This window comes from Oryx dammah, unplaced genomic scaffold (genome assembly GCF_014754425.2).
Source record: "Oryx dammah isolate SB20612 unplaced genomic scaffold, SCBI_Odam_1.1 HiC_scaffold_23, whole genome shotgun sequence".
NCBI lineage: Eukaryota > Metazoa > Chordata > Mammalia > Artiodactyla > Bovidae > Oryx > Oryx dammah.
This window is the reverse complement of record NW_024070207.1, coordinates 24,316,545-24,328,606: the sequence shown is the minus strand read 5'-3', so window position 1 is coordinate 24,328,606 and position 12,062 is coordinate 24,316,545. Positions and strand designations below refer to the sequence as shown.

General features: G+C 40.8%; 1 protein-coding gene and 1 non-coding gene across 2 annotated transcripts in view; both read right to left on the bottom strand.

Annotated features, from left to right (window-relative positions):
• IL13RA1 (interleukin 13 receptor subunit alpha 1) overlaps positions 1–12,062 on the bottom strand; it is an 81,604-nt gene that overhangs the window by 59,443 nt on the left and 10,099 nt on the right. The window contains exons 3-5 of the mRNA XM_040266615.1: positions 8,995–9,134; positions 3,116–3,254; positions 1,759–1,879 (exon numbers count right to left, since the gene is read on the bottom strand). Of these exons, the coding sequence (XP_040122549.1) occupies positions 1,759–1,879; positions 3,116–3,254; positions 8,995–9,134 (400 nt within the window). The remainder of the gene's footprint in view (positions 1–1,758; positions 1,880–3,115; positions 3,255–8,994; positions 9,135–12,062) is intronic.
• LOC120882704 lies at positions 10,414–10,541 on the bottom strand. The gene has a single exon (XR_005725564.1). It is a non-coding gene; the product is annotated as a small nucleolar RNA SNORA35 (small nucleolar RNA).

Here is a 12,062-nt window from a genome sequence, read left to right as displayed (position 1 = left end):
GGGACAACGCCACGTGCAGGGCACTCTGCCAGCATCAGACCTCCTGCTTCCCTACCTGGAATCACATAAACTAAATACTCCCAGTCCTGAGACCATTCTGCCTCAGCGCCAGCCTCCAGCCTCAGAGACACTTCTCTATCTGGCAGTCCACCCCTTCAGCAATGCCTCTCACCTCGCTCCACCACCATGCCAAGCTCCACCCTCACTTCTCACAGAGCCTGTCTACACTTCTGCAAGCTTCCAGCATGCACTCTTCTTTCTATATGAACTACTGTGTCCAACACTGTCACCTCTACAATGAAGCTTCAGGAGTAAAGAGATGGGTTTCTTATCTCTGCTCACCATTCAGAGCTTTAACCACTATGTATGCTCAGGTTTTACTAAATTCAGTTGATTAACCTGGTTCTTTCTTCCCTGTTCTGTTGTTAATAAGCAATCCTAGGCTCCAAAGGAAAGGAAATAATGAAAGATTAATTTAGAAATTTAACAAATTTTGTAGATACAGCACACATAGGAAATATAAGTCATTCTCTGGGGCACCAAACTACTTTTTAACTCTGGGAATGATATAATTTTCCTTTTGAAAGATAAAAACCAATCACTCATATATTGCTTGTGAGAATGTAAAACAATACAGTTACTCCAGAAAATAATTTGGCGGTTTTTTAATAAAATTAAATATGCAATTACCATATGATCCAGCAATTATACCCTAAGGCATTTGTTCCAGAGAACTGAAAAGTGATATTCACATAAAAACCTGAACATGAATATTTATAATCGCTTTCTTCATACATGCACAAAAATTGAAAATAACCGAGATATCCTTTAGTGAATAAAAGGTTAAACAAACTGATACATCCATATCATAGAACACTACTCAGCAAGAAAAAGAAATGGACTATTGATATATACAACAGCTTGGATGGATCTCCAGAGTATTATGCAGAGACTGAAAAATACAGTCAGCCTCTGACAGTTATTAATATATTTTGTATGATTCTGTTCCTGTTACATTCTTAAAATGACAAAATTATAGATGGAGAACAGATGAGTGGTTGCCAGAGGTTAGAGACTTGGGGGAGAGGAGTGTAGGGAGAGGGGGTGCAGGAAGGAGGTGGGTGTAGCTATAAAAGGGCAACTTGGGACTTCCCTGGTGGTCCAGTGGCTAAGATTCCTCACTCTCAATGCAGGGGGCCTGGGTTCGATCCCTGGTCAGGGAACTAGATCCCACATAACACAACTAAAGATCTCTCATGTAGCCACTAACAGCAGGTGCAGCCAAACAGATTAACTAATTTTTAAAAATAAATAAAAGGGCAACTAGAGGGCTCCTTGTGGTAATGGAACTGTTCTGCATCTTTGCATATGATAAAACTGCACAGAACTACATACACATCCAAATGCCTGGACGGAACACTGGTTAAATTGGAATAAGGTCAGTGGACTATACCAATGTCAATTTTCTGGTTTTAATACTGCACCCTATATATGAGATGTTACCATTGAAAGCAACTGGGTGAAGGGTAGATGGGATCTCTTTGGATATTTTTTGCAACATACCAGTGGATCTATAATTATTTTTTAAGGTTGTTTTTTTTTTAATGAGACACCAAAAGCAGATGCATTTTTCATTAGAGCAAACTATAGAAAGGAATAGGGTATTCTGTTTACATTTTAACTAGGTTAGTTTCAAAGGTTCCCAATGCAATCACAGTCAGTCCCTCTGCAGTAAGTAAGTGTACTGTCCATACTCACCAGTAGTATAGAGTGTAGTTAGTGTCAGGACTTGTATTCCTTCCAGGGAGCCAAGTGCACTTCATGTACCTCAGGTTGTGCCAAATGCACTGGAGCTCAGTAACAGCAGACTCAGGATCACCTAGAACATCCAGCCAAGAATTTACGACTGTCCTCTCCTTGTAGTGCCAGCTAGCCAATCACTCTGAGGGCTCGGGGTGATGAGGGTGCTTCAGGCTGCTTCTCCAGAAAGCTGACCCCTAACCTCTCAGTCCCATTTGACCCAGAAGGCACCCAGGAGGGAGAAAACTCAAATCTAATTTGCTCACAACTTTCTCTCTCATCTCCTCAGATTAAGAAGACATCTTTACTATTGAGGTACCTTAACTCTTGTACTCCTAACTGGAGAGAGAGTTTAAAGGGCAAACAACATTTCAATCGTAGGAAATGACTATGAAGTTTCCCAAATGAATGTGAAAACATAAAAAACCTTTATATCTACTTGTCGTTTAAAAAAATACATTTACTGAGTTATAATTTACCTTCCTGTCATTTGAGCAATACTGACATACCTTGTTTTAAAAATTAAACAAACATTCCTCTTGAAGCAATTTGGGGAAAGGAAAACAAAATATAACTCTTCACTGCCTATTGCGTGTTATGGTCTTAGGAGCCAGAAAATCTTACTGACCTGAAATCTCTACCTTTAGAAAGCCTTTTAAGTTATGATATAATATCTCTAAATTAAATGTCTTTATTTAAAATTCAAACCTGCTATCTCTCGTGATCCTTAAAAGGTTACTTTTTGTCATAATATAATTTTTTGTATCACCAACCACCTTTTGGTCATAATACAGTTTAGGCTTTATTCAGATTATTAAACTCCTTGGGAAATGAGAATAGGGGAGGTTAAGTTGTTATAAACCATGCTCCCAGCCTCTTACCCATACTGAATAATATTTTTGTTATTTTTTTAAGGCACTGGATCTAGGATCTGAAGATCTACAGCAACTCACTCAGTTTCCCTCTTCCTCATAAAATGAATCAGGATAATAATACACACCTTTGTCATTTCAGAGAATAAGCTTAAGAAGCTCAATTCAGGGGAAAGGCATGTGTGTGCGTGCGTGTGTGCATGTGAGGGTGTGCCAGTGTGTATTACTTTCCAAATTATTCAGTACTCTATAACTACCAGGCATGGTCATTCAAGTTGTCTGTGAGCATCTCACAGTTATCAGTGTGTTGTCAGCATCTAGTACAAGTGCCTGACATTTATTAGACTCAAGTGTTTGAAAATGGAATGAATTAATGAACATAAGCAGGTAGATAATTTGGATGTATTCTCTAAATGCCAAGAGATAGTGCTTTCGGTTGTTACCTTCAGGGGGCGAGATGCACTTTTCCACCAAAATGCTGGGCTTTTCACTTTCATTGGTGCTGCACTGGGACCCCACCTGCAGACAGATCTTCTCATTCAGGGGCACTTCTTTTGAACGATGAGTTTCTGGAGCAATTTTCTAAGGTAAAGAAATTTAAAAGATACTGCTGTAGCCAATACACAGAAATACATTTATGTAATAAAACATTTGCATGCTGAAATGTGTAAAGAAAATGAAAAGTTAGCAAATGGTATACAGTTCAGTGATTCTCAACTGGGGGTGATTCTGTTCTCCCACCCGTAGATGACATTTGTTGATGTCTAGAAACATGTTTAGTTGTCATAACTGGCGGGGGGAGGGCAGGGGGCAGAGTGAACTGCTACTGGCATCTAGTGGGCAGAGGCCAAGGATGCTGCTAAACCCTCTACAAAGCATAGGACAGCCTTCCCTCCCCCCACAACAAAGAATTATCCTACATTAAATGGCAGTAGTGCCACCATTGAGAAACCCTGGTAGAAATAAGAGACAGTTCCTCACATTTTCATGTATAAACATCATGACATTTTCTATAAACCTACCATGCTAACATGTCAACTATCTAAGAGCAATCTCAAAGGAAACACAGTGAGATTATAAAAATTCACTTCCAAGTAGACATAGTATAACATCAAGATTAAGATCAAATGAACTGGTCTAAGAATCTGGCAACTCTGGTCACCTCTGAGGAGAGGAAGTACAGAAGGGGAGCCTGAGGGCTGAGGAACGACTTTTCACCAAACATCTTTCTGCACTGACCGTTTTGACGATCTCACATAAACACAGGAATGATAAGGGCTGACACACACTGAGTGCAGCACACTCTTATTCTGAAAGGTAGATAAGCTTTGTGGAACCACAGAAAGCCAATTTATAGACAGCCTACAGATAAAAATCACAAATCTTGTTATTATGATTTAGAATAATGAGATTAAAGGACTCTTCAGGAAATTCACATTTTCCAAGGTGGCAGAGTTGGAATTATTAAGAATGGAGCTGCTTTTAATCAGAGTTCCAAGGCACTTCCTGTTTTGTAATATTTTCTGACTCAAGTTGGAGACAGCATTTCCTCTTATATACGTGCTGAGAGCCATGAAGGGGAAATTTTGTCAGCGTTACCTCTATTTACCACTCTAAAGGGGCTACTCTGCCATTTCAGACGCCTGCCAGCAGCTGAGCATGAAGGCGACTGTGAGAGACTCTCAAAATGAGGACCCAAGGATGTCCTCTGAGAGGTAGCCAGCCAATCATCAAGCAACAAACCATAGCAAAGACACAGGGGAAAAAACAACACTTTTTGAGACACTGAATAGCTCTGAGGACTAGGCAAGACAGCACTCTAAAAGAGGAGTTCGTTGGTCAGCCCTGGAAGAAAAGAAAAAGAAATGTCCGCAAACAAAATTGTGATGGGGAGAAAAGGTGATTCAGTCCATGAACATTGAGTAGGTTTGTCCCAGCAGTAAAGCCATGCCTACCCTCAGTGGTGCCTTCCAGCTATTCCGAGCCAAGTACATTTTCACAACAAATTCCTGACTCCTTGCCAAGGAACCTACTTATCATTTTGCTTTCCATACAGTTGCTGCCTACAGGGATGGAACATACCAGCTGTGCCAACAGAAGCCTCTTGAGACTGTTTCACCATTATTGTTCTCATGGTGAAGTAAGGAACTGGTCCTGGATTGATGAATGCATGCTGAGGAAATGAGGTTTCTCGAAAGACTCTTGAGAATGTTTTGACATTCTTGTTCCCATGATGAAGTAAGGAACTGGCCCTGGATTGATGAATGTGTGCTGAGGAAATGAGGTTTCTCAACCTGTGAAACTGACGACCAGTCCCAGGATTTTTGCTGATGATGGCAGGGAAGCTCTGAATGCACATTTCACCAACCATACTATTTTACTGAGCAAAAGTCCTATATACCCCTGAAGGAGCCGCCCTGACCAAGAATCCTTGATAATTCTTGTGTGGAAGCTGCGTTTGCCATTTGAGGACACCCAGGGGAAAATGCATGGTCAGATGCCATCATTGAGAATCATCAATGAAAAATCTCAGTTATCTTATTATACTAGATATTGTTCCAGTGAGTGGGCTGAATTTTATTACACAAATATTTTTAATAAATAGAATTTCTTAAATTAAAAACATACTTTAGTACCTAAATCTGAACCTTTTGTTTTGAGCAATTGAATAATAAAATAACTTAGAAAAGACATGGTTGGGGAAAAGATAAAATACTTAAAATAAATTATCTTCTGAAGCTCAAGGCAAATAATATTAAACTGGCATGAATAAAGTAGGAATCCCAGTTGTCAATGACTGCCAAGTCAAGTGTGCCTCTCTCTATCAGACCAGGAACCAGATCCCTCCCAGCAGATCTTGATGAAGTATGTCTGATGGCTCCCACGTGACTTTCGGCTGTGGTGACTCATTCAACTGGTAGCTGCTGTATGACATTATGCTCCACCCCTCAGAGAGTCTGGGCTCCTTTGAAAATTTATCAAAAATCAAGGCCAGAGTCCTGAGCCGATCCCTCCCCTTCAAGACCAATGTTCATTTGGCTAGGCTGCAGCTTTCCCAATTCCTAATCCTTTCTCAGAAGGAAAGGGGGGTCAGCTTGACCTTTAGCTTCTTTGGATGCCTAGACAGAACAACAGCCTTTTAATTTATTCACCGAGTGAGACTCACCTGTCTCTTGATGATGAAAGAAATCTAAAATCTGGGGCCAGATCCTTCTAATTGCCAGATTAGATATCGCTAAAACACTGGTGGAGGGCAGCCACTTGAACTAGTCTTCTATTTTTATTTTTTAATTATCTACGATTCTCTATGTCTCATCTTAATGTTTCTCCAATCTGAAGACTGAAAATGACCTCAATGATTTACCTCATTTAGCAATTTGGGACCATTAGATGGTCACAAAAACACCATAACACATACAAACTATTATAATGCCACTGCATCAATATGCTTCAAAGCATGGACCTTCCCTGGTGTCTCAGTGGAAAAGAATCCCACCTGCCAAGCAGGAGATGTGGGTTCAGTCCCTGAGTCAGGAAGATCCCCTGGAGAAGAAAATGGCAATCCACACCAGTGTCCTTGCCTGAGAAATCCCAGAGAGGAGCCTGGCAGGCTACAGTCCATGGGGTTGCAAAGAGTCAGACACGACTTAGTGACTAAACAATAACGATAATATACATCCCAGTGTGGTCTCACGACATTAATGCTATATTCAAAGGACAGAGTGAGGGGAAGAAAATCTCTCCTGCCACTGATTCTCAGACTCAGGATTGTAAACTTCAAAAGGACCAGACAGGAAATCCCCCATCACTGATTGGAAGGGATAATCTGTGTTTATCACAGTCCTGACATTGGCAGCCTTCAATGATGCAAATGCCTGCAATAAATGAGTAGGCCTTAGGCAGAGGCCATGCTTTATAGGTTTCTTTGGGAGCAAAAGGGAGAGACCAAGATTAAACAATAATACTAGTCGAACCATACATATGATCTATAAAAGAAACAATTTTACATGATTCGATCTAACAGTAATCATAATAAAAGCTAACAGTTACTGAACACAAACTCTGTACCAGGTATATCACAAACATTATCTTCTTTCATAAATGTACATCGTTCATATGAAGTAAGTATTTTTACTAGCCCTCCCCCGCCCCACCCTAGCATTTTACAAACAAGAAAATGGAGGCTCAGGCTCAGAGAAGTTAAATGAGTTGCCTGCCTAAGGCCACAAGACTTGAAAGGGGAAGAGACAAAATTTCCAACCCAATTCTGATTCGACTGCCTCCTAAAGTTACTTTTATGTCTAAGTTTCTGTAACTATACTGAGGAGTCAGCCCCATTTCTAGGCTGGCACGTCAGCATATCTAGCTGACTGATCCTTGAGCATGGCTGACAGGCTAATGAACAAGGCCCTGTTAGAAAGATGGTGACCTCTCCTGGGGGTTTCAGTTAGATTATTTAGGTGACACATTAAAAAGGGTCTTTCCTGTAATTTCTCAAGGCTGAACTACCAGAAGCTGTCACTAAGACTCCAACTGTCTAAGGCCCATCCTTAGGAACAAGAGGAAGCCAACAGTGTGAAAAGGGGAACTGGTCTACCAGAGTTTCACTGGCTTCCGCATTTGGAGGACCTCTCTTAAAAGGCAAATACTTGGAACTGACCAGCCTCTTATCAATCCACATCTAAACTACAATTAACACCTCTGTGGGAAGGCAGATTAGCAAGTTCCCCTCGGGAAGGAGATCCCATTTCATCCTTTCTTCATTAAGCTTTCCCATACATTAGTTTTGGTGTCCCAGCAAGCCAGAGAAGTGTAAAGCCACAGTTTACACACAAGGAAATGAAGGCTCAGAGAGGTTAAGGACTTTACCTCAGGCCACTGAGCTAGCAGCATGGTGCACTAACTAGTTCTCCGGACTCTTCCTGCCACCAAACTGCCTGGACGTGATGATTCCACAGTTCACTGAGCTGAAGTATTGTCATTAATAACAACTTCTCATTGGCCTCCTTAAAATCCTGGGCAAATTCAATCCCAAACATCCTCCATCTTCCCCACCCACACACTGAAAGAAGAATCACCCCTCTTACATGGGAGGGGCATTGGTTCCAGGGCCTCCTGTAGACACCAAAATGTGTGGATGCTCAAGTCCTTTATTTAAAATGGCCTAGTGTTTGGATCTTCCCTGGTGGCTCAGACGGTAAAACGTTTGCTTGCAATGCGGGAGACCTGGGTTCAATCCCTGGGTTGGGAAGATCTCCTGGAGAAGGAAATGACAATCCACTCCAGTATTCTTGCCTGGAAAATCCCATGGATGGAGGAACCTGGTAGGCTACAGTCCATGGGGTCGCAAAGAGTCGGACATGACTGAGCGACTTCCTCACTCACTTTACTCAGTGTTTGCATATGACCTCTGCCCATCCTCTCCTATACTTAAATCATCTCTGGATGACTTATAATACCTAGTACAATGTAAATGATATGGAAATAGTTGACAGTTTAAAAATTCAAGTTTTGCTTTAGAACTTTCTGGGATTTTTTTTTTTTCCTGAATATTTTCCACCTGCAGTTGGTTGAGTCTGCAGATGCAGAAACCAAGGAGTGTATGCAGGTATAAAACAGTTCTGAACAGACAATATGGTGCTTTGAGGAACCTGTCAGTTATAAGGGGCTACAAACCAATAAGGCTCTTAAGAGAAATTTAAGTTAAATACGATTATCATAAAGAATCCAAAATCTTGTTAACAAAAATTCACTGAAATTGGTTGTACATCCGACTGGGAAAAGCTGAAAGTTTCTCTCATTTTTCCTCAAACATCAGGGAATCTTCTAGTCAATTCCACCTGTCACGGACATCTTATTTTTTTCACTTTCCATATGGCCATTTTCTTTGGCATCACATAGATCTTGCATATCTACCTGTGCAAGTGATTAATGAGATGGTAAATGAGAAAATTCCCTGAGAAACTGAGAGTCTTATATAAATACAATGCTTCAGGCAACAATACAGAAACCAATTTTAACATAATTAATTATTCATGGAGTGCCTATAGGAACCAATTTTAACATAATTAATTATTTATGGATTGCCTACTAGACAATGATACCTAATATTTCCTAAGAGAGTAATAACCTCAATTGTATTTGATTAGCAAATATTTTCTGATGTTCAGTTTTGGACATAGTTGTTTCCATAATTTTCCCAGTTAAAAAATTTGGACACGACTCAAACTAAAAACCTCACTTTGAAGTGAGATTAGAATGTAGCTCATTCTTAGCTCCAACTCACAGTTGTTCACAGTGTGATCTGTTCCAGAAAACTTACCTTATCCTGTTTGTTGCCAAAATGACTGAAATACTTTAGACTACAATTCGGACTGGCTCCCTCAGGAGGATTCCATGTCCATATGATGGTGCAGAGGTTTTCAACAGAAACACTCAAATTCGTCACAGGTGGCTGAGATTCTGTTCAAATCAAGCACAGGAAACACATTTATCAACAGCAGCCAGTGTTTTCAGTGGTTCATTTCATTTTTCCTCCAAGTCCTAGAGGCCAGGAATCATAAAACTGAGTTAATGAGAGCTAACATTTACTGACCCAGGTAGTATCCTAAGTATTCTCCACAAACGAATCTGCTCAGTCCTCTCAACCTTAGAATACAGGGACTATCAGCTTGTAAAGATGAGGCGAGCAAGACAAGGGCTTTGAGTCACTTGCCCCATATCCCATGGCTGGTAAATGACAGAGCTGAGGTGCAAACCCAGGAAGTGTGGCTCCCATGCCACATCACCTGCTATAGGGTGAACCCAGAGGACAGTATATTCTTAAACATCCAACTTTTCCTCCTGTGGGTATTTGGGGTCCCCTACACTTGCTCACCAAAGGGCACTCAATATAGACACTTCCCTCTCAGCAGTTCTGTGAATGTGTTGAAGTGTCTCATCTTTAACTGTGCTTGCTAACGTGACCTGGTAATTGTTTTTTTTATGACTATTCCAAAGAAGTACTGAGAGAGACATTTAACAGCCCTGGTTGCTCCCTTGAGGTCTGACACTAAACAGCTGGAACTGTAGCTCTAGCAAATCTGAAGAGGGAAGAGAAGAGGAGAAACAGTGAACCAATGTCTTGAAAAATGTGTTTCATTTAGAGAAAAACCCACCACTGTCTCCATCAAGTATTTACTGACTCTATTATTTTGGATTCAGCTTTAGGACCAGGGAAAGGAGTTTTCATGCTTCTGCCAAACGCAGGGAAGGAAACAGAGCAGGAAAGGAAACAGCATTTCAAACTTTCCTGAGAACTTCTCCTGAGGCCAAGACTACCACAATCACCCCCACCCCCAGAGACTGGATAAAGGCTTCTCTGTACTATCTTTGCAATTTTTCGGTAAGTCGAAAATTATTGCACAACTCAGTTATTTAATGGAAACTTAATCATTATTAATTACTTAAGAACTACAGCTATATTAACTTATCAATAGGTAGTTATATTTTATACTCTATGCCAACACTTTGGAGTGCTCTGGGCCTCTTACATGATATGCAATATTTATAGCATTACCTTCCTTTTTAACTGAACAAAAAAATGCCATTTGTCCCAAAACATCAATCTGACAGGCACTATGTAGTTGTGATTCCCCCCAAAATCAGTTTTCTACACGGCAGCCTGCACCAGCCATGAATTCTCAATATTCGGCCCACCATTCCTGACTCAACTACCATTAGCATTTCTGAAAGGTAGACCAAAGGCCCAGCTGTGGGGAGGAGCAGCCCACAGCAGGCCAAGTCCTTGTAGAAGCAGGGAGTTCCTATTGCACTGCATTTAAACCCAGCTTGTGCCAGGGGGCACCAATGGCTCAGGGGACAGTGATTTTAAGTTAAGATTTTAAGTGATGAAAAGTTAGGATTTAAGTTAGGACTTGATATACAGTTATTCCATGTTGGCCTTTCTGACATCTCGTCAATGATATTTTTGAAGACAAATTGTTTATCACATATACAGCCATTAATGAAAACATTGTTCCTATTGGAGACCACACTCTACTTTAGGATTAACTCCCTTATTGTTCAGTTTCCAGAAACGCACTGCACCAAAAGTCCAGGATAGCTGATTTAGTCCTTCCTGACATACTGCCTTCTCACCCACCTCCCACTCCCACACAGAAATTAAAGCCCTCACAATAAAAATATTACCTATTTATGGTTCGCTTTAAATCATACCCCAATTTTCAAGGTAGTTTAAGACTTTTTAAGATCTATCTTTTAACCTTGTTATTTTAATGGAGCATTAGCCTCCCCTATTTCCCATCTCTCAGATGGACTTCTTTTTTGCCCATTTGTTCTGAAGTAGATCCCTGGCTCAGGAAGATCCCCTGGGGAAGGAAATGGCAACTGACTCCAGTATTCTTGTCTGAAGAATTCCATGGACAGAGGAGCTTGGCAGGCTACAGTCCATGGGGTCGCAAAGAGTAGGACACGACTGAGCGACTAACCCACACAGACAAACACACACACACACACAAATCCTTTAGTCAGATCTAACTTGTTTGCATTTTAGGGTACTTTTGGCTCTCTGTCATCCTTTTTTTCCCTAATAGTTTCCTTCCATTTCTCTTAAGATTCTTCAACTTCCTATACTTTAAAACACACACACTCACAGAAAGTTTAAATACAATCTGCAAATGTTTAAACGTATCTGAATACATGTATGTGGGTATAATACATTTAGACATACTCATAAACAAGTGGAGACTGTGTTTCTTGTAAAGCTCTCTAACAGCTCTTCATCTGTAAGACATTTCCTTTCAGCCTAGTATAGTGATTAAGAGCATGGACTATGGAGCCAGGCTGCCTGAACTCAGATGCCAGCTCTGTTACTTACTAGCCGGCAAGTTACTTAACCTCTCTGCCTCTCTCTGCATCTATAACATGAAGATGATAATTATAACCAAAGAAAACGGTTATTATGAGGATTAAGTGAGTTACAACAGATGAAAAGCCCCAAACAGTGCCTGGCACAGAACAAGGGCTATGTAAATACGTGCTATGTGCTTTCTTTTAGAAGAGACCAACAGTTCTCAATGGTTGCTTTGGTTTTCTATGGAATTGATATCTGCCCATGGCCTTAGAGACAGAACAAGCTTATCGGCCTGATAACCTTTTCTTAGGCACCTAATTCCAACCATTTCTTAGGGGTTGATCACTGACCGGAAACGGGAGTGGGAAGGCCAGGGGGACTCAAGTTAACTACCCTTGACTAAAATTCAAACCTCAAGTGAGTCTGTATGGTCATCAAGCGCAAGATCCCATTCTAACTTCGAATACTGTCTCTAATAAGGCTTAACTCAAAGCTTGTGCTCTCTCTCGTTCAGTCACAGGAGCTGGCAGAAGCAT